The 26,677-nt window shown below is 41.7% G+C and overlaps 1 protein-coding gene across 5 annotated transcripts in view; it reads right to left on the bottom strand.

The window, feature by feature from the left end:
- The window catches only part of zfhx4 (zinc finger homeobox 4), a 348,201-nt gene that overhangs the window by 14,987 nt on the left and 306,537 nt on the right, over positions 1-26,677 (bottom strand). For 4 of the 5 annotated variants that reach the window (XM_017716581.2, XM_017716573.2, XM_017716563.2 and 1 more), the window contains one exon: positions 1,461-1,568. The exons of the other annotated variant lie outside the window; for it this stretch is intronic. In XM_017716581.2, the coding sequence (XP_017572070.1) occupies positions 1,461-1,568 (108 nt within the window). The remainder of the gene's footprint in view (positions 1-1,460; positions 1,569-26,677) is intronic. 5 annotated transcript variants of the gene reach the window in all.

Here is a 26,677-nt window from a genome sequence, read left to right as displayed (position 1 = left end):
GATCCAGATTAAGACATTTGCATGGAAAATGCAGTTTGGATTATAATTAATCCATGGTGACACTAGATTAAAATGACAAAGTAAATTAAACTGAGGAAAAATGGTCTGTTTTGAAAGATCTTGCATGTGAATATTTTAACAGCTGAATACTGTGAATATCATGTATAATCTTGAGTGTGCCGGAGCCTAGCTCCTGCTATTGTTGACCATATTAGAGTATTTTATTTTAGATGAGAAAAACACATTTAGCATATGGGTTCAACAGTACAAGCCCTAAAAATCCCATTCCATCCTGACGGTTCCATCTCCAAGCAGTGGATTAACCTTTTAATAAATCAAAACAGCAGCCATTTGGGATCTAATCCCAATTTAAGTGTTGCTGCTTTAAAAGCACTGTTTAGGAAAAATTTGCTTCAAGAAGGGCAGGTTGGACCTGATGGAAGCGTGCATGCCTAGCACCATGTTAAATGATGCCGCATATAATACGAAGTGCAAATTCTAGCTGCCTTAGACAGGCCTGTCAAGGATATACGGGTAAAAGATAGATGACTAGCTAAACTAATAGGCTTCGTCCTGTTTCAGCATTTCTTCTGCACCATTGAACCCAACATTATGTAGCTAGGTATGGCGTGCATGAAAAGACATCCAATGTAATATTCATTTTGACCGCAGATTTCCATCTCATACATAAAAAGCATGTATGAATTCTTATTTGGCAAAGCAAATATAACAAAGCCTGAGGTAGCTGTGCCAGATGCTAGCTCCAGGGGCTGTTCCCTGATCTCAACACAACGCTGTTTTGTAAGGATTGCTGCCCTTGTTAATATGCTACCAGTTACACATACATGTAGATTCACAGTTAAACGCCAGTGAGGACAATGCACTCTGATGGGTGGAGTACTAGCAGGAATAATACAAGGGGGGAAAAAAGGAAAAAAATGAAAGAAAAAAAAAAAACTAATTTAAAGGTTACAAGGGTGCAGCGCAATATTAGAAAAAAATATATACATGAGTGTGATCTAATCCCACGCTTACGCAAAATTAATATGTCATCAGAGGAATCACAAGTACAGCGAAGATTAATGAAAGGCGCTTAAAAATTACAAGCACGCAAACTGATTTGATTAAAAAATAATCTCACTGGTCATTCTGTAATATTCTTCAACTTATCCACATCTCTGCTGTCAGATGGTTATGATTAAAATGGGTCAATGGGAGGCTACTGATAGCATTCACATGCAATCCACACATGCGGCCATTATTAGCAGGAAAAGCCCCACGGTCGAGATGAAATGGAGCCAGGGTCGGGCAGGGCAGGAAAGAAGAAGACGGGAGCCCAGACATGGTGTGTGATTGTGTGGGTGTACGTGTGGTTGTTAGTGTGTGTTAACTGGGGAAAGGTTAGTTAGTTAGTGAGGAAGGAGGGTGCCAGAGAAAAAGACCAAAACTAAAGGTCTTACTGGAGTCCTTCTCTGTCCTCTTGCCCTCTTGACCTTCCCTCTCGCTTGAGTCTTTGTCCTCGGCTGAGGAAGCTCGTCGGGGTCCCTCGGTGTCCTCACCTGGTTCCTCTACAATTGAGCACAGGAAGGCCAAGCAGTTACCCACTGCAGGTTGCTATGAGCCTAAACTCTCTCAGGAAAGAATTCAAGCCTCTCCAGCCAAGCCATGGTGAACCCAAGAAGCCAAGATGACCACTGCCTCAATGATTTACTTCACTGAGATTATTCAAATAAGGAGTGATGTCTGGATCAGCGGTGCACATATTTTTACAATGTGCATAACCTCAACCTCGTCCTCATTTTGCATGCAAGAGGGATTTCAATCATTAACTGACACTGCAATCTATTATTTTATCGACCACCACATTTTGAATGTTTGTAGTCATAGGCCAAGACTACGTTCCTTTTGTTTTCAGAAATCAATTGAATATAGATAAATTGAATACAGCCTACTAGTGCGGCTAACTTTGGCACTTAGTGCTATCATTTATTTGTTATGGCTACTATAAATAAACATGATATCTTGGCAGATCTTGCAACAAGAACCTCTGGGGACAACCATGGGGAACTCTGGGATGAAAGTGGGTGGGAACATAGAGTTATTAGATTGTGATAAACTGAATTCTAGACCAATCCAATGGCTTGTAAAGGCAGAGCTCAGAGTCGGGGGCAATGGTGCACTCATCAACAATGTCCAATGGACAACAAGACCATGTAACATAAACTTGCTTGGCTGAAAAGCCCCTCAACACACACACACAAAAAACCCATGCATGTAGAAGGAAAAACAAAGATAAACAGTTTTGTTAGCTAACAATAGCATTTGTACAAGAGCACAGATTAGAAGAATTTAAGGGTGGGATTTTAGTTGGGGTGCACACTTGTTAGTGGCAGTTTTTGCTGCAATCCAACAAAAAAAAGTTTAAGTTGTCTCCAAACGTGTATTCTCATTAAGACGTCTTAGCAGGTAATGCTAAAGAGTCCAAATAGTTCAATGAAACTTCCTTGGTTTTGCCTGACTGGGAAACCATGGCCTTTCTAAATGTATTTGCAGAGTAGACTAGCTTGGCCACCAGATCAGCTAAATATCAATGAACACAGATATGAAAAGAACGTTTCATTTTATAATTACAAGATTTATTATAGTAAGAACAATCCACTAATTTTAACCAGATTCCTCAGGTATGTCAAGCATATGTCACAGGCTGCAAGCAGACCACTGATCTAGATAAAACTTGCTCTATGCTACAAATGTGAATGTGGTTTGAAATAGTGGGGGGGCCACTGTGTAAGATGAGTTCTCGTCCAGGGGCCAGATCACACACCTCTCCAGATTGTTAACACTAGGCAGATTACACTAGAAATCTTTCTGGTGCTTGGCCCCCTACCTCCCTCCACCCCACTCCCTCCCCACCCCTGTGTTTAATAATTCTGTGGATCTTCGCTATGCTGCCAGTGGATTAATCTGTTTATGCTGTTAGCTGCTAGGTCGAGGCTGCGCGCCTCTAATCCCTGAAAGGCCCACTGTTCCCTTTCATCCAGAGATCATTTGTCTCTCACAGCGCTGATGTCACATTTTAATGAATTTTTAGCAGGCTGAGTAATGCCAGATAACCAGGCTCTCTTCTCCCTCTCCACCCCATGCCGCTTCCATCGCGTCGCATGTCAGGGTTGGAGGGGGGAGGAAAAAAGAAGAGAGCCGGAGAGAAACAGGCAGGAACAACTGAAATTTTTTGGAAGACCCTGCAAAAAATTTAATAAATTAAGGAAACGCAAGAGGTTGGGGTGGTTGTGGGGTGTGGGGTGGATGGTGGTGCTCAAAGTGCTGCGCTCATCTATTTTATAAGACCTTAATAACCATATAAATTGACCACGAGGTGGCAAAAAGGTCACAAGTGCATTTGCATACAATCACTCAAGTCATTGTTTGGTAAGCAGAGCAGCCCCAGCTTTGGTGGATACATGATATAATTAACCCTTTCAAATTCCCTGCACAGCACTGGTGCCGACATTTTAAGTGCAACACATTAAGTGGAAATTATATACAGCATGAAATTTTCATGGCAGATGCTGGGCGTGATTGAAAGGAGAAATTGTGCTGCACTCTAGTCCTGATGTTTTATTAATAATATTCTGACAACAGGATGAAATATCTCCTGTCACTGATGGCAGCTGGCTGCAAAAATTGCTATTTTGGTGCTCATGCAGTGTCGGTGTATTCTAATTCATCCCGCAACAAAGGCAGTGTCTCAGCGTGTGTGTGTGCGTGTGTGTGTGTATGCGTACACAGTATGTGTGCGCATTTATGTATGCGTTGTGTGCTGAGTGTAGTTGGGCGCCTCTTAAGAAGCACATGCTACACATGCTGTTGTTCATACAGCTGTGCAGCAAACTGCAAAATTAGAAATGCTTGTTTAAAACCATGTACTTCTGCTACTTTACTTTTCACTCTGGAAAAACAGATAAACAAGCAAAACAAGCAAGGCCATAGCAGTCTGCTTCACTTATGAGTGTGGTTCCTACTCACCCCTCCCCTCAGCATGTGCTGGGGGAGGTGAGGGGGCTGCTGGGGTGAAGGTGGCAATCACACTGTATTGATTTTAGGATGTTAGAATCTTTGATAATCAATTATAATGAAACTTTCTGGGTGTATCTGCAAATGTAAAAAAAAATTATAGCAGCAAAAAAGTCACATTTGTGTTTTCAGTTTATTAAAAATAAAAAAAAATCTTGTACAAAGAACTGAGATTTTTGCACTGGATAGTTCCTAAAAACGACAAATTCATCAAATTCAAGATTTTATTATACACAGATTTGTGATTTTATGATGCACTGAACTGCTTCTTGACAATCGTAAGTGAATCAAATATGAGATATCGTGAATCATTTACTAGATATGAGATTTCATGATGCCCTGAATTGTTTCATTAAAAAATCATAACTAAATCAATTTCAAGATTTTATGATGCACTGAATGTTTGCTTTAAAAAAATCATAATCATATTCAAGATATCATGCTGCACTGACTTCTTTCTTAAATAATCATAACTGAATTAAATTATAATTTTCATGATGGGCTATAACAAAATAACATTGCTGAGGTCAGAGATTTGCACTCCTTGGGGCTTAAGCCAGTGGGCTAATCAGAGAATCTGAGGGAGAAAAAGAGCATTGCTCTGAGCTTCACTAGGCAGATGAGACTCACTGGTGGAAGATGGGGAGGGGGTGGAGGGAGGCCAGCTGGAGCCATCTAGCCTCTGATCATGACCAGATTTCAGGCCAGTTAATAAAGAAGAGACACAGTCTCTCTCTCACACACACACACACACACAAACAAAACAAAACAAACACAAACATAAAAGCACAATGTGGCACACTCAAGGGCATGAGGCAGGCCTTTAGCACCTCCCCTTTGCTCCACCCTTCCCTTTCCAGCCTCTCTCTCTCATTTTCCTCTCTCTTTTCTTCTCATAGCTGGACTGAGAGTATGTGCAGAGCTGGATTTACTGACCCATTCCCCCTGGCTGGGAAATGAAGTGTCAAAGTGCTAGCGAGTGTCTCTACCTCGAGGGGCATCAAATTTTTAAGGCTATCGTGGAATGCATTAATAAAACATGGCGTGTCAAGCAAAAGAAAAGGGCAAATTATGAAGGTAGTAAAGGCGGGAGAGAGGGAAAAAAAGACAAGCCGCTATCATCTGGGTCTCATCAGACAGCTTTTTCCCCTTCTCCTTTCACTCTCTCTCTCTCTTCTTTTGGTGGGGTGTGCTACAGCTTCTCTGGTATGTGCTTCGAGAGCAAGAGAAATTCCCAGACATGCTTTCCTATACATCATGGCCGTGTCTGCCCTGTGCCTGACCCTGGCAACAGTTTGAGTAATCTGCATGTGCTACAGAGGCTGTGTGTCAGCAGTGTGTATATGTGTTGTTGGGGTGGGGTGGAGAGGTGTTGGGGGTTGAGACTGCAGCCGAGTCTTTACCCATCAAACTTAATGGCTAACGGCGCAGCCATGGACAAATTTTTACCACCCCCTTCCACCAGCACCATGAACACATTACCCACCAGCCCCTGCTCCAACATAGGATAGTCAGCATCTGCAGCAGTCAAATGATTCTACGCATTAGCACAAAGAAAATGGTCAGCCTGCCACATTGAGCTGTCCTTTGTTTTTGAGGAGGTGCATTGTTACCACGATCACATTCATCCACAGAGAGAAAAAAGAAGGGGGGACATGTAGCATGTATGTAGAAATTCATAAATGCAAGTCTGGTAACTTTCATGTCATTAAAGTGCTGGGCCTGTCCTGTGGTGAGTGCTTAATGACGGCCAGGGAGGCCAGGCTGCTCCCTCTCTCCCCCATGGGTGCCATAACGCCTGAGTCTGGTCATTATCCGCCTGGTAAAGGAGACACCCACTGCACACAGCAGTGGAAGCACAGCGGCTCCAGAAATGATCGGCCTCATTAAGGTATGTCCTCCGCCTCCACACACTACAAACACACTACACACTCATTAGAAATTTGGGCTTTTTTTTTAAAGGGGGGGGGGGTTCTTATATTGTAGCCACAACAAAAGCAATAAAAGCAACAATAACTATTATTATTATTATTAATATTATTATTTATTACATATAGAGTGGGTACATTTCCCCAAGCGCATAGGAGTATGATGAACACAGTTATTTGCAAATGTTAAAGACAAATGTTTAATTTATTTAATTTCTAATCAAAACTCGATGTAGTACATTCATTGAATACATTCAATATTCATTTTTCAGCATCAGAAAAAAAACATTTAATAAAAAATACATTTTCTGATTCATACCATCCAAATAATGCCATACAAATTTAAACTCAATGACTTAAGGTCTGGACAATGGGGTGGTCAGTCCATTTTTCTGAGAACCTATTGCTCCTGTTGTTGTTGATGCTCGGTTATGATTCTAATTTTTTGATTGTCTCTTCTGGTTGAGGTGCAAGAAACGCTGTTTCGGTGCTGCCTGTGGCCTCTGTGATGTCACATTCTTTCCCCTCGTGGTTTTCATTTGGCCCCTCTGTTTTAAACGAATCTTTGAAACCTTACACCCCGCACCACTTTGTTAGGGGCCAGATGTAATACTTTCAGGATAATAACCTTTACTGACTTGTTGATCCTCCACCACCCCCGCCTTATCCCAGTCCTTTTTTCTCCCCTCTCTCTCTCCCTCTTTTTCCAAATTTCGGCGTATTTAACAAGCATTTAGATCTTAACCAGATGCTGTTAATGTACCATGTCTAAAATACTAAACATCAACGTGGAGAATGGGTGTTGCTGCTGCTGCTGCTGCTGCTGCTAAGCCCGGGAGCAGAGTACACACACGCACACACGCACACACACACACACACACACACACACACACACACACACACACACACTAACACACACTCGTACATTATCAGCAGCAGCAGCTAGCACTGCTAAGGAGATGTCCAAGTAACTGGGCATTAACCTATATTACATGGCTCTAAGAAAAAGGGATTATTGGTGAAAATGTTCCAAGGACCTCTCTAATATTTTCAAATCCTAATTCCAAGAATAAAGCCTTTTTTTAGTGTGAGATTGTTTGACATGCTTTGTGCAATATGAATTTAAGGACAAACAGTGCACTTGTAAAAACATTACTCATAGCAACCTTAAACCGCGGATAGAGGCCGCTCTCCAGCAGCACTTTGGTGCAGATTCGGGGATCATCTGGAGCACTACACACTTAAAAATGAAAAATACAAGAGCCAAAAAAAAGGTTCTTTGGTGTGATCTCATAAAATAACTATTACCAATAGTTATTACTTTCCTATAAAAACTTTTTTGACAGTGTGAAATGTTTAAAGGGTTAAACATTTCAAGGAAAATAAAAATTTCCACTTTTCAAATAAAAAAAAGTTTCAATTTGTATTGTTCACTCTTCTAAGCTGCAAAACCAGCCCTCAGTGTAAAAAAACTTGCTCAAAAAGTGTGGGACATAGAACTTAAGGTCCTATATCAAGTATAGGTTATTCTAAAATAGGTAGCTTTATTTGTAAGAGTGTGTGCACTACAGCACTAGTGCACCAGCATAGCACACTTCAATGTAAGTGAAAGTATAATGATAGTGCCTTACTGTAGAGTTTAAGTGCTCATAGTTTGCTGTCATCCTGGCCTACACAAACATACGGTAGAGTTACCACCCCACTGGGTCAGGTTTAGGGTGAATCAGCGGGAGTACAAAGCAACAATCTTCCTCACACGCTGAGAACTGGCATGACGTCATGTGCTCTGGAGCACATATTGAAACCATTTGGCCGCGATCGTACTTCAAGATTGAACTACTGAAGGTTACGAGGACGTTCTCTGAACATGGTGCGCTGCTAGAGCTCCCCGAGCTTCGGAATAATGGCTGTTATGACAGCGTCTTATGGCAGAGTGAAAATAATCCCAAGAGAGAGAAAATCTAGACTTGCCATTTTGCTGCTGTCAATATATATTTTTTTCATGGCACCTATCAAAAGAGTGGAAAACAAACTTTTTTGGAGTAAAACGCTTGTATCAGCACTTGCCTCGATCCTCTTTTTTGTTGTCAATTATTTTCACGCGAGGAAGTCTCTCTCTCTCTCCCTCTCTGCCACCAGCCTCTAAGTCCTCTCGTCAAAATGGATGATGCACTCACACCTATTATTTCTAGCCGTCATATGAATAAACATGATGAAGATTAAAGCCATGCCTTTTGCTGCACCGACAGAAAAAAATTCCTCTCGCACTTTTTTCGCCGACTTTTGTTTTTGCGCCCACAAGCGTGAGACGATATTAATGATTCCTAATAACAAACACAAAAGCTTTAAAAGAGCACATCTTCAAAGGGCTTTCGCCACAAAAAAAAAACCTTGGCGCACCTGGATCTTACACAACAGCCGCGGTGCGCCGGGTTGCCGTTTGGATCACCCGAGGCATCCCGAGCAAATCAAACAGGGCATGAGCGGGCGGCATGGCCGGGCTTACTGCGCTATTTGAAAATAATTTAAACAGATTCCTGCTCGTTTCGCTCTCCCCCCACCCTTATCCTCCCCCCTCCGTTCTTCGTCTTTTATTATTCTCTGTCCAATATTTATTCAAGACATGATTATAAACATCTGCCCGGGTAGCCGTTTCATCTGCACAGGAGCCAAAAAGGCCTGGAAATTTCACACACGGCCGCCAACGTGACCTCGGCTCCGACAGAGCGCACTTTTTTCTCCCCCCTCCTTCGCCGTTTCTCTTTTTTTTCCCTCTCCTGCTCACTGCTTGGCTTCCTGTCTGTGACTTCTAAAAAGCACTGGAGGCCAGGGTTAATGGCCTTTCCAATCTCTGTGATAAGAATTCATTTTGTTCTATTACCAGCAGTTATCGGAGGAGGCTGCAGCATCACTTCAGCGGGGGTTCAATCAATGTGAGGACCTAATGAAGTAACCAGCTGTAGCTCCATTTCCCTGCTCAACTCTATCAGACAAATAAGACCTATCTGTCACCCATCTGTGGGCTGGAGCTGCCCTGGGAACCAAGAAAAACCAGTGGCCAAATCAGAACAAGCCAGGAACACAAAGACATGATATTCACCACTTTTATCACTTTTTATATCCACCAAGCTTAGTCTCAGGGTCTTGAGTGTATTTCTTATTAGTGCTAGGTGGTTTTAAAAAGAGTCAATATTGCTATATTTCTAAATTTATCACCACGGTATGAGATGATATTTACACTTGCATTAGTAAAGCTAATGAGCTCAGGCTTCGTGAGTAATGCTAAAAGAATGTCTGACAAACCTGATATAGTTTGTTTTAAACCTGTTCTGCTTTACTTAAACAAAAAGTAACCTTAAAGAGTACAGAAAATCACATTTCCAGAAAGCAAAGTGACTACTTATTTACCTTTTTTATTAGCGTGGTCAAAGAATTAAAATAATTAATTGCGATTACTTTCTTTCTGCAGTTAATCACAATCAAGTGCAGTTGTTTCTATTTTGAGCTTAAGAAAAAAGGCTGTAAATAGCTTTTATTAAGGGAGATGTCAATGAAGCTTGACATTTAAACGCTTTATTTGAAAAGCAAAAGGTCAAAAGGTCAAATTAGGAAAATATGTATACAATATAAAAACGTGTAGTAATTATCATTTCTTGGGTTAATGCATTATTAACACATTAGCTTTATAATCTAACTAACAATCTGAAAAACAGCAAACAGCTTACACTGCAATTAAGTTTCTGCTATCCATCAGTATAGCTAAGGTTAAAGCTCAATATCGCTATATGACACCAATAATGCTATAGACAATACATTTCCAACCCAATTTCTTACATACAGTGCTGAAGGAAGGGTGGGAGGGGAAAAACATTGACTAAGAATAACCAAACTGACAAACACAATAAAAGCTGTAATAATCATCCCTTAAGCAGATACTTCTCAGTCAAAATAGCAGAGGTCATTGTAGTGGTTACAATGGCTGCTCCGGCAGTTGCCATGACAGTAGATGTGGTTTTGGTCATAACCGCCACTCTGTGGAAGCTACAAACAGGCATGAAGTTCAGTGAGTTCACGCTTTCTGGGTTCAGGCTAGCAGCAGCTTTGCTTTGAATTTACACAAGAGTGAAATAGAAGAAGAAAAAAAAATACAAAAACAAGCCTGAAGTAATTAGGGTGCATGGGCCCAGAATCAAACCAAATTCACAAACTGGAAGTGGAGTTTACAATGGCCGGGAGAGACTCAGACAAGGGAAGGGAGAGGACAGGAGGCTGTCCGCTGGCAACCGTATGGAGATGGCATCCGCGGACGGAAACAAATGGGCGCAGTTGCTCCTCTCAACCCCCATAAAAACATGCAAAAAATGTCTATTTCATTACTCCCTAAACAATGTCATATGGGCCGCACTCCCTCCTTAACAGAGCCTCACAAAGGAGTACCAGCAGACATATGCTTTAAATAAATAAGATTAGGCTGATAGGCAGGGTCCATGGACAATGGGGCCTGTTCTCTCTCTCCTTTTCTCTTTCTCTTTGTCTTCCCCTCATTTGTCTGACACTCATACAGGAACAGTAATACTGCAGAAGGTCCAGCTGCCAGAGACCTGAAGGCCCACTCTTGGTCGGACAAAAGGAAAGGCACGAGTAATGGTCAGTTATTTCAATAGTGCTTATCGCTTGCTGAGAAATGTTAATAATTAGGGATGGGCGATTTCAACAGTACAGGACTGGAATAAGCTGAAATTTACTTCCCCTTTTATTTTGTCCGATCTATATTGTGGTTTTATGAGCTTAGTATACATGTGCTGCATTTCCCTTGTTTACTTTGGCTAATAAAAAGAACAAGAAAGCAGGGATGGTTATTTCTTATGGATAGTTTTTTTTATGGTCTTGGGCCTTTTACTCTGTATAGATACAATATGAGTACAAATGTGCATTTGAAAAAAATGAGCTGATCTGGCTATAATGAAAAACTGTTGTATTGAATTCCATCATATCAAGTTAAAACTACATTGGTTCGAAAGCTCAATGTTGTCAATGTCTACTTTAAAAGACATATGTCTTCGAAAAGACAATGAAATAGCTCAGTGGTCATTCTGACACCAACTGTCAATTACTTCCCTTTACAACACACTAATTGTGGCTTATTGATTGCATTTTAACAAAGTTGTTACCAAAAAAAGGAGACAGAAGAACAAGAGAGGTGACATACCAACAATTTGACTGCAAAGAGGGGATCAATATTTAAATGACTCCACCTATTGATTTAAAATTAACTTTCAATTAAGACATCCACTGGTCTTTTAACTGCGACACTTATCCGTTGAGGGTAAAATAAAGGAACATTTATTGATACCCTTAAACAGCAGTGGCCATTTCGCCATCGATTCGGTCATTTGCGGCTGGCATTGGTATGCAGCAGGTTCTAACTCTTCCTCTGAGGCTCCAAGCTAACAGTACAGGAGTCCATGTCTCAGTGGAGGAGGTGCTCGCTCTCTCTCTCTTTCTCTCTCTCTGCCTTAAATAAATATATAAGCCCAGGACCCATCTCGCTGGACAGAGACAGGGAGATTAACCTTTATCCGGAGCTAAGTCAAAGGCGCGTTATCTGCAGGACTGTTTGGCTCGGTAATTACACGGCCTCCATGTTTGTAGGCGATCGACTGAAACTCTTGTGCTGTGTTGGCAGTCTGGAGTAGAGAGAGAGAGAGAGAGAGAGAGAGAGAGAGAAAGAGAGAGAGAGAGAGAGAGAAAGAGAGAGAGAGAGAAAGAGAGAGAGAGAGAGAGAGAGCGAGAGCTCCCCGTTGGCCTAATCAGGTAACAGACACCTTTTGTTTTGGGAGCTCATTGATGGATGAAATCTTTATCTGTAATATTGATCAGCCGGGACCCTAAACTGTCTATCTTGGCTACTGGAAGGTCTAACAAGATTGCCAACTGGAGTATATCAGTTAACATTTAATCAATGACATCTTAAGACACAGACGCTTTAAAAAGGCAGTGTGTTTTCCTCCTGCTCGTGACGATTAGGGAGGATTGCTCAGAACCAAACGTTCACCTCTAGAGCAGGGAGGGCAATGGAGACCACTGTCCACTGGTGCGAGTGTATAATAAGTATATAACACCAGGACCCATCTGATATGAAAATGTACTCACAGATTACCACAGCTTCCCAAAATTCTTTTCACTTTCTGTCAATTAGTTTGTATTTTTCTTTAATGTTAATGACAAATGGTACAGTACAATTACAATAAGACACCTGCAAGCTGTGTACAAAGCCCACCCCCATCCTCAGCCAGGATAAAAAAATCAGAAAAGAGCAAAAATGATTTGCTTCTAAAAAAAAAAAAAATGATGTGAACCCTAACGGGCACACATCCGCATGTGCTGCAAAACCGCAATTCAAATGGAAGACACGGACGTCGTACATCACGTTACGGAGCGGCTAGCCACAGACAGCCCTGCGTCTGACAGGCAAAAAATCCACATATAGGCCATATTAGTAAACGTATAATTTTTTGCCTCCCTTGCAAAACATACCAATCTTTGGTGCAATGAGGTGTCAGCAAGCAGAGCACACGATCCATTAGAATTCCTGTTCGGATCGTCTGCTGTTTATGCAGCTCTCCCCAGCACCCCCCTTCACTTGCTTTCTCCCCTCCATTCTTCTATTTTCCCTTTTCCCCTGGCCCAATTAGGCCCCCGTGCTCGTCACAGTGGCCGCGGCGGTTGCCACTCACACTCAGACCACAGCGCCTCTGGCCACTCCAATCATTACCTATTCATTTGCTTGCCTGAGCCGTCCCTCAGAGGAAAATGCAAGTGGGCTAATTATGTAAAACATTAGTGCGGCAAAGGCCTGCAATTCCTCATCCCTTCCTCTCCCCTGTGAAGTTTCTTTCTTTCTTTTTTTTTTTTTTTATATCCAGTTGGGTTCCTAATGGAACAAACATTCAACACAAAGAATGGGGCCTGCTAATGGTAGAGAATGAAGGCCTATTGTTTTGATATTGTTACATTTCCGAGATATAGATGCACTATAAACTTGGACTGAGCAATAACACAATATTCAAACCAGGGCCAAAAGATTATTTCTATAAACAATCAACTTACCTGATTAATCAACTAACTCTTACGCCTTCTTTGGGTTCTCCTGTTTTGCTGTCTCATTCCATTGATTTTTAAAGAAAATCTACATAGGTTAAGCGGTTTGATGCAAAATGATGCCCTGTGAAAATCTTACCAAATTGCATTAAAGTGGTGGTGATGAGAATAAGGGGCTGCAACGTGAAGCTGAATGTATCCAAATGTGCAGCCATTATATGTATTATGCAAAACGACCTGTGATTCGATGTGTTTTCTGAAGTTTAGTATGAGAAGTTTATAATGGTAGAACAGTGCATGTACCTCTCTATCATAAAATTATGTTTTAATCCAAAACCTTATTTCAAAACTATCGTAAAACAATGTCCTGGGCATCATAATCATAACCATTTCAAGTAATAACTTTCTATGAGGGAACTTTTATGAGCGTTGAACACATATAGACATCTTGTTCCTAACACCACCACTGTAGGCAATTTTGACTCTGTAGGTTTCTTTAGAACAGCACATTTCACATCAAACCTCTCTGAGTGACTGTTTACATCTTAACCATTTAATTATGCAGAGAGAAATCAAAGGAATTCCCCTTTTTATTTTATGGAGCAATAGAAACCATGTTGTTCCCTCCTGTAGTGTTTTGCAAACAAATGTATATTTTTTCAGCAAACAATATAAATACGCTTTATTTTTAAATTTTTATGTCACTGTCGCAATACTAATTCAAATTTTAAACCTACAGTCAGACGAGAGCTCAGGAAGCAAATAAATGCACCCTGCACTGCATGACCTTTTTGGGAAAGCATCAAAACACATCAAGGCAGTTTAATTTGCAAATAATGCACACGATCTCTTTCTGATTTGCATTTGGCACAATTACAGGGGGATGATAGCAGTGGTGTGGAGACAAGGTGAGAGCAGTGTCCTCGTCGCTGTGGCTCCAAATAAAGGCACTCGAGTGTGAATGTGACGCAGGAGACCTCTTTCCCCCCCAACATCTAATCACACAACACAATCATTTGGCATATATTATGACAGTAGCAATTACACAAAGGTGCGTGACACCATTACTGCCATTTGCTGGGGAGATGATTATGCTAATAGAGAGATGTACGGCAGGTGGCACACACACTGGCAGCTGCCAGCCTGTCTGCTAGTCTGCCGACACACACGCACAGCCCTCCCTCCCACCGGCCCGCCCAACAATACGAACAATGACATAAAGCCAGCCAGTCCCAAGATATGTAATTAGGCTTCACTTTGATTTAACACTTCCTTATCACTTCAAAAGGCGTAAGGAAGAGGAGCAAAAAAAAAAAAAAAAAAAAGAGGGAGAAAAAAAAAAAGTTGTACAATTGCTTGGATATCAAGAGAAAAACGGGAGTAGTTGGGGGGGGGGGCTTTACATGCATCTGTCCAGATGCCAGCATAACGGTGTTGAATTCTGTGTCTTTTTTTTTTGTTCGCTGGCGGCTGCTTTAATAATTCCATCAGCGATTCAGCGAGGTGAGCAGCTCATATGCAGTGAGGAGCAACATAAAACACAGCTGCCTCTGAGTGCACGGTGCATTCATTAATGTTCATTACTACCTGCGCCTGCAATTACGCCGTCTGCCTCCGATTCTACTGACTGCGGCGCTTAGCGGAGCGGCTCGCTTTCAAACGCAGCGGCTGCCACTCACCACGCACACCGCCAACTTAATTAGTTTTGTTGGGGAAATGGTGAAGATGAATCGGGAAACTTAAACGCCTCCAGGTTTCAATAAGCAAGAAAGTAGTACATGCATACATTGCATGGCAAAAGTTTGAGGACACCTTTTGAAATGTGAAGTTTCTTGCAGTTACTTTTCAATTAAGTGAGAAAAAGGTTTTTGTGAACATTAAGATATTTGCTAGCATTTCAAGCATATTTTGCAAGTATGTTTAGCTTTGCCTTCATCAAAGCTGCTTCCTCGATATGAAGAGCAGTTTTTGCTTAAAATAATCATCTGACAGTTTACTTTTCCAAACTATTGTTAATAGCACACACTGACACTCTTTTGGCTCAAAGATGGTTTAAACACCTGAAAGGTTTGAGTGTTTCAGGTTTGATGACACCAAAAGGATGCTGTTATTATGAGCCAACAAAGAAACCCTTCTTATTATATTAAAAATATTTTGAAATACTAGCTGTCCCCAAACTTTTGACAGGCATAGTCTCTATGGCCAAACATCAGTGCTGGCACATAAGGAGTTAGGAGTAAGCTACAACACAAGGGGTGATGGGGCTTGGGTGGCTTTGCATGCTGTTAATTCTTTTGGCCTGGCTATTGAAAGGGAATCCCCCCTTTCTTTTCTCTCCCACCATACACTCTGGTGGGGGAAGCCCTCTCCTCACCTCTGCATGGAGCCTGTCTCTACATGAAAGCCCTGGAGATCCCCGCCAACAAAAATCAATGTATGGATGTTCAGAGCAGTTTTCAAGGTTTTGTAAGACAAATCTTTGGAGCATGAGCTGGTTTAGTGCTATTGAGCTGGGCTTCGATCAGCTGGCTTGGGTGAATAATGCGAAGGGGCTTGCTCACTTTAGCAGCACTCAAAATGAAGACGGCAGAGCCGAGCCAGCCGGCCACATACATCCCTTCGACAAGCAGCTCCAGCAGCACCAATAACAGCTCTTAATCTAATGCCAGAGTCTGATCCAGGATCAGAAACACATGCTGTAGGCCACAGCCTCAGAGAACCCACTGTATCTGCCTCACATTCTTCTGCTAATTAGAAAAGAGTCGTGATTCAACATTAAAAGGGAGCCTATTGTCCGTAATTGTCATGGGAGCAGGAATGGAGACGTCACAGGGCTGACTCGACGAGCTAACGAATTAGATCGATAATGAGTACGCATATGATGTTTTATAACCCGAGGTAAGGGAGAAAAAAATCCAGCACAAACAAAATTACAACGATACACAATAATTAAAATAATACAACATGACGTACTTCATAAAGAACGCTCTTAGTACCTCTGTTGACATGGCTACAGGCGAGACATGGCATACATACTATCGTTTCCTGTTGAAGCCAGCTCATTTTTTTGAGGTAATTAACTTTGCCATTGTTTTTGAGGCAATTAAAGAAACATCAGTTTCTATCAGTGAGGAGGCTGTCTGAAATGTACTCTCTCTCGCTCGCTCTACCAGAGGACAGTATGGTATGTGCCATCTTTCTTTTGGATGAAGCTTGTGAACACAGCAAGTTAAAATTCTCTATGCTGTGCTTCTGTGTGTGTACACATGTATGTTTTAACATCTACAACAAACTAACAAAGTATAGTAAAATGAAAATTTGTTTCTGGCTAATATTTCTTCTGTAAGTGGAACAGACTCTGTCCAAAATAACTTCGGTTTGGACCACAAATATCACAATTTGGTCAAAAATGACATAAATCTCCCTTTACAACAATGTACCTCATTGGTATTCTAGCAGTATGTTAACACCAAGCTAACAGTAACGCACAGCAATATGATTTTAGCTGTTCTAGATTAAACACGGATATTTAAGGCTTGTACATTCCATGTTTTATTTGAACCTTGTGACAGACATCTTAACATATGTTGTAGCTTGAATGCAGCAGTTTTCTGTGACTCAGTAAAGAACCCTTGCAAAGAGCTGCTGCTGTTTTCCATTTCTAACAAGTGACTGAAACCTGATAAGACAACAGCTATACTCGCAGTCAGTGATGTTTAAAGGATTTCCGGATGACCCAGAGAGACTCAGTGTTTTTTTTCCTTTCAAAATTAGCCCCACCTATTGGGAATCAAAACTGATGTTGACTGAACTGTTGATTCTATTGTTACATCCTAGTTAAGTTAGTAGGCATCCTAAATCCTCATTTTTGAGCATTTCAAGAACCTTTTTGCTTCCCACCAAAATTAAACAATGAAATAAAAGTAGTGCTACAATATATGTAGAGTTTAAATACAACAAGCCACCAAAAAACAGCTAAAGATACGTGTTTTGTTTATTTAACAGAAATAAAACCTCTCAAGGCTTAGGATTATCCACGGCTGATATTGAGGGCCTGCAAATGTATTCGTTTCTGCATAATGCCCAAGTTTAAACCACTGATATGTTGGTTTATAACTTAACAATTCTATTAGTAAATCGCTGTTTAACTTGAACTACTAGAAAATATATCTAATGCTGGTTATCAGAGTTTTTAGCTCCTTAAAATTAGTATTGGTCCCAAAATTTACATATCATTCAGGCCCTACTGGGGAATCAAATACCATGTATAAATGTGTTTGTGTGAGAGACTTGGACTAGCACTGGCCAGCAGACAGGTTTCAATTTCAGATCGCTGATTATCTCACCTTTCGCCCTCTCCTCAATTCCATGCATGCCTAAATCTTACAATTCTCCTCCAGTAACTCCATCCACTCTCCCTTCTTTTTCCAAACGCCCATTACACTCTCTCACTCCTCCAGTGCTTCCTGAAGAGTGCCATCTCCCCAAGCTTAAATAGCAGAAAATTGCCCTGCTTTTCCTCGGCCCATCTCCTCCATTTCTATTAACCTGCGGGAGAACAAAAGGCGCGGGCCTGCTGGTGTGTGAGACCTGCTGATGGGCTGCTGATGGACCAGGAGAAAAGCTGCTGCCCAATACTGCCCGCTACCACTGATGAGGAACAGGCTAGCAGAGTTGTTGGGCTGGGAATAGCCACCACTGGTTGCCATTTTGGCCCCTTAGCTGAGATGTCGCAACTTGCACAATAGTTTGCTTATGTCCACCAAGCTTATTAACCTGAGAACACCATCAGCAGCTGGACACAATGCAGGATTTCTTTATGGAAAAAAAAGAGAAGAACAATAGCCATAAACGTCTGGGTGGGATATTTTTGGGTTTAGGCCCTGGCCAGCAACAAGGCTGATGATATAAAAGAAGCTGCTCCAATAACAGCACAGGGCCTTGTGTAAATTTACAGTGATGGCAGAGAAAGAACAGGCCACTCTTGCCGCCCCCCCCCGCCCCCCCCCCCTTGCCTCTCCCTCCCTCTTCCTTTCGTTCTTTTTGTACAGAGTTATTATAGGAAGATAAAAGCAACAGTGGTGTTGTGACATGAGCCCCTGTTAGCATTGGGCTGGAAAGAGGGAAGATGAAAGAATGTTCTCGTGAAATGATGATTGCTCACACGGCCCTGATTCCCGGCTTTAATCTCCCGCCACACTCACATTTCCCTCTGTGCTGGGCCAAGCCCAGACGAGGCAAGGAGGCCTGAGCTAGAGCCCAATGAGAGCGCTTTATGATAATAGCATGCATAGACAGCGGAATGGGTGGAACCAAACAGACCATGGTCTTATGCATTTCTTTTACATATGATAAAGAAGCTACCACAGCCTATTATTGTACAAAACCCATCTTTATTATATATTTCTCCAATGTCACAGCAGAAGCTTGCAAGTCAGTTTTTTTGAGGTCTTGGCACTGATGATATATTCTTGATAGCAATCTTATCTTACCTATTCTATTGCATGAAGATACAGAAACTTCAAGTACCTTAAAGGCCTCCAAGATCTACCTGTCTTACAATTAGTGCAATAACTGGGAACTTTACTTGACCCCTGCCTCTCTATGATTGGCTGAATTTAACCAGGCCACTCAAATAAACACTACCCTAGCATTCTAGAAACAGATTAAATCTATCATGTTATTCAGTCTATCATGTTAACAGCTGCATTGGTTACAGTGAGATTGAATAAAAAATAAATAAATAAACAGTTCCCGCCTATCAAAAACACTTTCCACAGTCCATGTTACTTCTAGCTGACTAACTGACCATTTCCACTTGTTCTTTCTCATCCTCCACCTAGTGAATGAGCATAAGCTGCTTGCTAGGCTGGTTATAAACAATGCACTCCAGTCTAATCAATCGGGTGCATTTTTATTAAGCATGGAGGTCCTTCGTTGCCTCTGTTATTCATAACAGGCCCTGCGTTGATGAAGATTGGCTTGTTAAGGAGCCAGGGAAGCAATTAAAGTGACAGGGCAGCAGGGCCCTGATGTGTACATTTATTAAGACAAGCGCTCTCCAAAGTGAATGCCCTTATTAAGCACCGCCGTTCACCTCTCTATCCATTCCACCATGGACGACGGGGCGAACGAGAGCAAAAAACAACATGTCGGAGACATGAAAAAAACAGAAGAGCCAAAAGAAAAACCTATTCCTGGAGTGAGGGGCGATTTGGTAATGAACCTTTCAATTCACTCCTGGGGTAATGCATTCTGACTGGTGCATTAATTACTCGATAACATCCTATCAAAATGCAAATGCAGCACTTGACCCACGAGAGCGTCTCGCTGGCTGTTAACTCACGGGGCTTCTGTGTGCAACGTCTGTTTTCTTTTATCAAACAGAGAGCGCTGTTTCCACATTTGGTGATGGAGGGGGGGACAATAGTGTCCCCACCCATGTCTAGCTAATGCCTGACCCCCCCCAACAGACACACATACCATCAGGCAGGGCTGGGCCTGCTAGCTGACACTCCTAATTGCGGCACTTGGAGACAACGCGCCTCTCGGATGGAATATTTCCCCTCCGCCATGCCATGATCTGACAAGCTAAAGACACAGCCTTAATAGCCTTGCAGAGGGGCAGGAAGCGAGGCGGAGGGAGGAAGAAGAGGCTAGAGGACAGAGAGAATCAGACTGGGGGGATGCTCCCACCAGTGAGTGCAGCTCAGGCCTCCATAACAGCAGAGGACAAGAAATCCCCAACAACAGGAGAAAAGAAATCCCCAGCATCGCCCTGTGATTAGAGTCTTATTCTGAAGTTCAGTACTTCCTATCTGTTTGATCTATGGGTGTAAGGATTTCAATACATAAAGGATAATCTTGGAACAATGTATCAAAATTCAAACTGTACTGTTGATATTCCTCTTGGTCTTTTCCAGTGGAAACCACTGTCAATGATCAAACTAGTTATCCGGGTAAATCCCATCAGTGGGCGGGCTTGTGCTATGGACACCCACGATCAAATAACCAGGCTTTTAAATTCTGGAGATTTATTATTTCTGGGGCTTATTTAGATGTCTGGGGTGGCAGATGCTAAAAAGGTTTTGATAACTTCTATCTAACTGAGCCAAACCCTCTTGTGTAGTATATAATTAGAGCTCAAACTGCTACACAGTTTGTTCCCAACTAATGACTGCTTGTATAACTAATTAAACTATGAACCACTGTTCAATTAATCATGCTATAATCTAATATTATAATATTTTTTTCCATTAATAATTTACACTGAACAAACAGTTGCACAGCATTTATATTAGAGCTACACGTATACAACAATTATTTATATAATTAATTAATCTATCACCTGCTATTCAATGAATCAATTAAGTACTATGTTTTCTTCTGGTTCTCTTACTCGCTATCATTCAAAGTGTTGTCTACACAACAAAACTTCATGTCGCATTCAGGGTTGTCCAATTCTGATTCTGTTTGGCTTAAACATATTTACTAAAGCTGGTATTTAACTACAGTGTTTAATGAGGTTCGTTTGTACAGGGAAATCACTGAAATGTGCTGGACTAAATCTGACAATACTATGTGCATTTACTTTGTAAAGAGTATATTTTATAAATAGATTTTCAAACCAATCTCATTGACTTGTAGTAGCTGACCCTCAAGTATGGAACGTTATTCAATGTAATGGATAATAAGACTAAAACACACATTACGGCAGTGTTTTTAACCTTGCTCTTATTCATAAAAGAATGCCGCAGTCCTGGAGGGAAACTCTTGTTTCAGGTATCCTTGGTTATAATTGTGAGCGCTAAAGTGGATCTCAGCGGCTCTGAAAGATATAAATGAGCACTTAATCACCCTGCACTGCTTCTGAATGTTGGGAATGTTTCTTACACCATACATTATGCAAATGCTTCCATGCCTCTCCTGCACACCTAGACACAGTGGGGGGATAATCAGCAACCCTGCTCACTAATGACTGCACTTAACACGGCCCATTGTCAGCTCACCAAGTACCCCAAGAGTGCGTGTGTGTGTGCGACATGCCTAATAAACCTCTGATGTAATAACAGTACTGAAGGAAAAACCACTCCAGTTCATATGGACAGACTAATACACATGCACACCACACAACAACAACGTCAGGACTGCACTTTTATGTGGCAAAATGGACACACACACACACACACACACACACTCATACACACGCTTTAAATGCTCCTCCTTCACACAAACAAATTAAATGAAAATCCAGCATGATTGTAGAGTGGAGCACTCCACTTAAGCAGCCCTAGTGTCTTCTGATTAAGGGAAAAAAGCCTTCGCCCCAGAGATAATTTTCATAAAATAGTGGTGCCTACTGTACTGTCTGATGAATCGTGCGTCTTTAATGCAGGCCACGATGATGGCGGGGAAAGATACCAGGCAAGAAATCATCAGCTGCCGCTTTCGGCTCTCTCTGATAGCGCCTTGATCACACTCGCCTTTCATTTAAAACAGCGTCGATCCCCAGGACAGACTTCTTTTCATTTACATATATTAGCTGGGTTCAAATGCAGAGATAGCTACGAGCAAATTTTCCCGGTCAGCTTTCGAACCCATATGCATAATGGCTCCCCAAGATGCAAGAAACATAGAGAATGGGAAAAAAAGAGGGGATATGCCATACATCACGTTTTCTTATTTGCTGTTTTACACTTTACATCCAGTCTGTTTGTCTTTGATGCATAGCTGAGGCTCTGCCACTAGTAGGCCTGAGGAGGCTGCGCATGCTGCTGGCCACAGATTGGACCGTGATGGGTTCGAACAGAGCCACTAAGAGAACATGACGACAGTATTAAGGTGAAATTCCCAGCTGTATTAGCGCCAGCTCCGGAATGACATGGGCTAAAGCTGCAAAGCTTCCAACGGTTAGTGACGATTAGGCACGGCTTGGGATAATCAATACCGGCTATCAATTCCATACTTTGTTCTGATGGATGAGGTTCAGGGACTAGGGGTAAGGAAAAAAGAAGCTGAGTGAGAGAGAGAGACCTAGAGATAGACAGTGAGAGAGCGGGAGAGAGAGAAAATGAAAACTACCTTGCTTACAAACTGAAGCATCTGAAAAAGACAGGCAAAGTCAAATAAATATCTTCAACAAATGCAGTGAATTCACAGAGGCATTTAACTTGCATAAGCTTTAGCAGATACATAAACAGGTAAATAAATAAAGAAATATTCCTAGTATCCAGAGTCCACCCACACACACAGGCCTTGTCCATTGAATGAGGGGCAGGATACAAGGTCAGTGGAGTGAAAGGAGGAGGAGGGGGAGGGAGGAGAGGGGATGGCGTGATGGCTTGAGTCAGGACTAATTACTTGCAGGCAAGGCTATGCTGTGGAGGAAGGGGTCACTAACTTTAGCCTGACACCTGAACGCCACGGCCATCACGGGCCCCCAGTCTAATCAGGAGTGATAGGACTCGGGCCCCACACTCTACAAGAGATGATAGCTAATGACAGGGGTGTTGCACACCCATAAGCATTACACTACCGCTGTTTCACCACAGTTTGTGTGCCCAAGCAGAAATCCATCCATATCATCACACATTCATATTAACACTGGTCTGGTGTTGTACTGCTTTAGGCAATCAGTTAATTGCTGCTTTATCTGAGCTCCATGTTGCCTGTCTCTGCGCTTTGACAATGCCTTGTCTCTCTTAATGCCCTGTGACAGTAAGCATTGTACTATCTGCTATGGTTAGTGTCAGTGGTGTCGGTGCACAATGAAAAAACGCCGTCAAGCAATTTGCCTCCCCTGTTTGAATTAAGGCACATCACCGCTCCTGCTGCTAATTTCCCAACTCTGACATCACCGGTTCCAGTCATTGCTATTACGGCTTACACCTTCACTAAGGTCACGTGGAGCTGCACTTTAAACCATCTATCCTACTTTTGTCACTAGCCGGCTATTCAATTCACTAAGCTAGGCTTATTGTTATTGTTCAGGCCAGAACAAAAAAAAAAATCTGCTTTTTTACATGGGTAAATAGAGGCTGCCATAGCACTGCAGCTGCATTCGCTTCTAAAGGTATCACGTTCCCGCATGTCTAAAAAGAGCCGCTTTAGAAATTCGCTACCTGCTTTTCAACAACTACAAAGGCATGGGCAGAAGAGTGAGCCACGAAAAAAACTAAAATAGCTTTTTCATGGGTAGAATTAATACACATTAGTATGCAAAGAAAAGCATCCCAAGGATCCAAAGGAGGGCTTTGTATTGTAAATAAGCATAAATGGCTGCAGTCAGGTATGTTAATGTGGATAATCATTGCAATTTCTGCAAATTATAACTGTCAGTGGGCACAAACAGACTATGAAAACATGAGGTAACAATTTAGCTTTTGTATTACCCGTATTCAAAGGGGGGGATCTCAGTGAAAGAAAAACAGGGAAAAGGAAGACTCAGCCCTGAAACATGCATGCCTTTTCAAAAATAGTTTAAGGCTAGCTGGCCGTTTTCAAAAATAATTTCGGACTTTCTGCACGCAAAAACCACAGAGTAATTATAATATGGTGGGGCAGGCGAAATTATTCAGAAATGACTCCATCTTGAGCGCTTGCCATCTGAAAAATGGTTTTGAGTCTTCCTGCTAAAATTGCTAGTCTTTGAAAAAATAATGGCACGTATGAAGATTTAAAATATGATATGATAAATGATTTGAAAGTTGGGCATTGTCTCCATTTAATGATACAGTAATATAAACTAGAGGCCAGCGACAGCTCTCATGGGACAATTTATGTCCGTGGAATCAAAGTCTCTGTGGACACATGCAGGCAATGCTGATCATGCTTCACTTTCCCATAGGATGGCCTATTTATAGAGGACCCCTTGTTTACTCTTTTGGAGGATCCTCTTAAAGATAGAGTTACTAGCAATACTAAGGACTGGACGCCAACTTGAATGCATTACTGTGCCACTGCCTGTTCTCACTGCCAAGGCCATTCTGAAGGAAATGACTTTTTGACTCCAAATGCTCAGATGAGCAAAATCAACAGTCGTCGGCGTGTTTTTGCTCCTGAAGGAGCTCCAGAAGTGCTTGTGGCTGAGTGAAAAGTGCCCTCAGGTAAGACAGTGAAACATATGTGGAAGTGAAGAAAGCTAGCGGCCCTGGCCCGTGTCTCTAATCACAGCGGAATGCAGCGGCTGCTGTGTCCGCCCCGCTTTGTGTGAGGAATCAAAGGAAAATGGATGCCCTTGCATTAGTACATCACCCATGGCTAACAGAATGATGAGACCGATTTGGCTGTATATCATATCTTACACTCCACTGCCTTCCCATTTCAGTCTATGTAATGGCCACAAATTATGGTTACAAACCCCTGGAAAACACTGTCTGGGGAGATGATCTTGAAAAGTAACTGCTGTAATTGCCTGTATGCCCTCAAAAAAAAGAGAAAGAAAAAAAATCGAGGCCATTAAAATGACATCCGTGTCATCGCAATGAAATGCAGACACGGAAAGAGTGTGAATGAAGAATCAGCTGCAGTGGAACAAAGAATTTCAGAATTTCTTTACTATCTGCTATCTGAGTTCTACAGTTTTCATATATATATATATATATATATATGTTTGCATCAGGCCAAAACAAGAACACATCCCTCTTTTTTTCTGCTCACACATAGTTACACAAAAAAAAACACACCCCCACTCACCACCACACACATATATAAAAGCAGGGCAAGTCCATTAGTGAGTGTTGTTGGCCTACAGCTGCTATGTAAATGGTTCTCACTCCAGTGCTGGTAATTTGGGCCTGGTTGGAAACCTCCTGAAGCATTATCACTCAGAAGAAACAAAAGGGCCAGGACGGGCGAGCCGGGCTCTTTCAGCTTTCAGAGCGGATCAAGCCGCAGCATTTAAAGACTTGTTCATCTCCAAAGTCAGCCGGGCCCTTTGTCTAAGCATGAGCCAAACAAAGGCCTCCTCTTCTTCCTCCAGTTCTAATACATGTTTGGGGGGCTGGGGGTGAGGAGGGGGGCAGCCTGATGGGGTTGGGGAGGGTGTGTAGGGGGGCTCTCAGAAATAATTACCTCCATAAGATCCCATCTCCACTCCCAGAGCCATGGCAAAATGGAGAAGCAACCAAAGGATGCAAAAAGCCCTTTATGCATGGCCTAGCTAACCCATCAGGCAATTTACAGTTGAGCTAGAGGCCAGGGAAATGGGTCCCCCTCTCCACACGCACATGATTACATACTTCTTTTTTCTTTTCCTCCTCCTTTAAGGCTAAAGCACACAGAGACACACACACATACATACAATTGTTTTTACATAATGTGAGGATGCCAGGTTCTACATTTGATCTATCTATCTATCTATCTATCTATCTATCTATCTATCTATCTATCTATCTATCTATCTATCTATCTATCTATCTATCTATCTATCTATCTATCTATCTATCTATCTATCTACACACACACACACACACAGACACACACACACACACACACACACACACTATACTCCAGTACATTAGACCCATATATATCCATATGTATATGCCCTGTATTCTATAACATAAAACTATATACATATGTACATATATTATAATACATCATGTATGCATTAAAGGTACATCATTATCAGGACAAAAAAGGCCTTTTTTGGCATTTGAGAACACATCCATACTAAATTCAATATTTCATAATGAATGGACCTATGGAAATGGCTACAAATTGAAATAAGTAATGTTCCATTAAAAGTTCCTTTAAAAAGTTAAAACCATTTTTTCTTTCTCTTGTAAAGTTACCATTGTAGGGATACAATGCTTTGTTCTGACAGTGACAATATGTACTAAGAATTCTGTTCAACTAACCCTAAACCTAAACAAAAAAGACATGGTTTTGTTGTTGAAATTCTGTACGATTTTTTGAAAGATTTTGTAAATAGCACTTGACAATGTCAGGGCTATATTGTTGGCCCTGACTTTGTTGGTTGGCCCTATTTTTCTCTGGTTTTCCTACAAATCCGGGCACTTTTGTATTGAAAAAGTCCACTCTCATACGCACAACCACACAGTCTTATTTAACCCTACGTTTAAGTATAAACATTTCCATGGAAATAATATGATAGAGAATGTTTCCTGTAATTTGCAACAAAACACATGGCAGAAATTTGATATCTGAGGCAGTCATTTGTTCTCACTGCAAAAACTATTGCCTGGAGTTCTTTGTGAAACAAATCTTTTGTGTATTACAAACAATAGAGCCACCTCCACTACAGAAAAAAAACAAAAACAGTTCAGTTCAGGAGTTCGCAAAACAAAACATGGCATCGGGACCAACCCTTTGGCTCAGCATGTTGTGTTTTACACGTTTTTATAGGTGGGCCTTTATATAGCACATCTGTGTTAAAAAGCGAGTGTGCGGGGGCCCACATGCACAGGGCTTAGATTACAGTGATTTACAAATGGGGAACTCCACTTCAAAAACATGTTTAACCACATAACCCCCCTGCCTTTCCAAATTCTCAGCTTCATGATGTTTACCTTGTGTAAATGATGAGTCTTGTGGGCCCTGGGCAAGGGGAA

The sequence above is a fragment of the Pygocentrus nattereri genome, chromosome 24, assembly GCF_015220715.1.
Source record: "Pygocentrus nattereri isolate fPygNat1 chromosome 24, fPygNat1.pri, whole genome shotgun sequence".
Taxonomy (NCBI): domain Eukaryota; kingdom Metazoa; phylum Chordata; class Actinopteri; order Characiformes; family Serrasalmidae; genus Pygocentrus; species Pygocentrus nattereri.
The sequence above is the reverse complement of the archived record's forward strand: the minus strand, read 5'-3'. Positions and strand labels throughout refer to the sequence as shown.